This window comes from Lucilia cuprina, unplaced genomic scaffold (genome assembly GCF_022045245.1).
Source record: "Lucilia cuprina isolate Lc7/37 unplaced genomic scaffold, ASM2204524v1 Scaffold_7954, whole genome shotgun sequence".
Taxonomy (NCBI): domain Eukaryota; kingdom Metazoa; phylum Arthropoda; class Insecta; order Diptera; family Calliphoridae; genus Lucilia; species Lucilia cuprina.
The window spans coordinates 1-1,045 of NW_025812892.1; the positions used below are offsets into that span (position 1 = coordinate 1).

Sequence of the window (1,045 nt, forward strand, 5' to 3'; positions counted from 1 at the left end):
AACTAGAACAGAACTAGAACAGAACTAGAACAGAACTAGAACAGAACTAGAACAGAACTAGAACAGAACTAGAACAGAACTAGAACAGAACTAGAACAAAACTATAACTAAAAATCAATTAATCTATCTCTTTCAGCTGCTTGGAAAATGGCTCCTGGTATCAGCATCCTGAAAGCGGTCAGGAGTGGTCCAATTACACCAACTGCATAGACTATGAAGATTTGGAGGTAATTCCATCTTAACATTCCAATTAAGAATTCCAACTAAATCCTTAATATAATCCATTTGTCCCAACAGTTTCGCACCTTTGTCAATGAGCTCTATGTCAAGGGCTATGCTGTCTCTTGTCTTGCTTTAATATTTTCCCTCATTATTTTCTTGGGTTTTAAGTAAGTGTTATCCCCTTCTTGTGTGTATGAATGTGTGTGTGTGAGTGTTTGTATAAAAGTAATCTAAAAGGATTTTGTTTAATATAAAGACACTTTTAATATACTTACAAAAAAAGGTCCTTACGTTGCACCAGAATACGCATACATGTCCACCTCTTTGCCTCGTTGGCTTTTACTTGCGTCACATGGATTTTGTGGTATAAACTGGTCGTGGAGCAACCTGACATGATACGCAATAATCCGGTAGGTAGCTAGCACACTCATTCTCTTAGTGATATTTGGTTCATTTTTATTGTTGTTAATGTTTTTAATACGTTTTTTCTGTGTTTATATTTCGTTGACTTTTCATAGTACTGGTGCATTGGTTTACATCTTGTAATACATTATTTCATGTTGGTCAACTACTTTTGGATGTTCTGTGAGGGATTACACTTGCATTTGGTATTAGTAGTGGTAAGTTGTATGAGAGAAATTTTAAAGGGACATTGGAATTAAATGAAAAGGGAAAAATATAATAATCAAACGTATCTTGTTGTCGAGTTTGTAGTCTAGAGACTAGACTAGACTAGACTATAGACTAGACTATAGACTAGACTATAGACTAGACTATAGACTAGACTATAGACTAGACTATAGACTAGACTATAGACTAGACT

General features: G+C 34.8%; 1 protein-coding gene across 1 annotated transcript; it reads left to right on the forward strand.

The window, feature by feature from the left end:
• Positions 1 to 136: 136 nt before the first annotated feature.
• On the forward strand, positions 137 to 842 carry LOC124421252 (calcitonin gene-related peptide type 1 receptor-like; the record flags this gene model as incomplete). The annotated part of the gene is made up of 4 exons (XM_046956128.1): positions 137 to 227; positions 298 to 389; positions 506 to 632; positions 741 to 842. Coding segments are annotated over 4 exons (412 nt in total), but the record flags the coding sequence as incomplete, so codon positions are not given.
• Between the last annotated feature and the right edge of the window lie 203 nt (positions 843 to 1,045).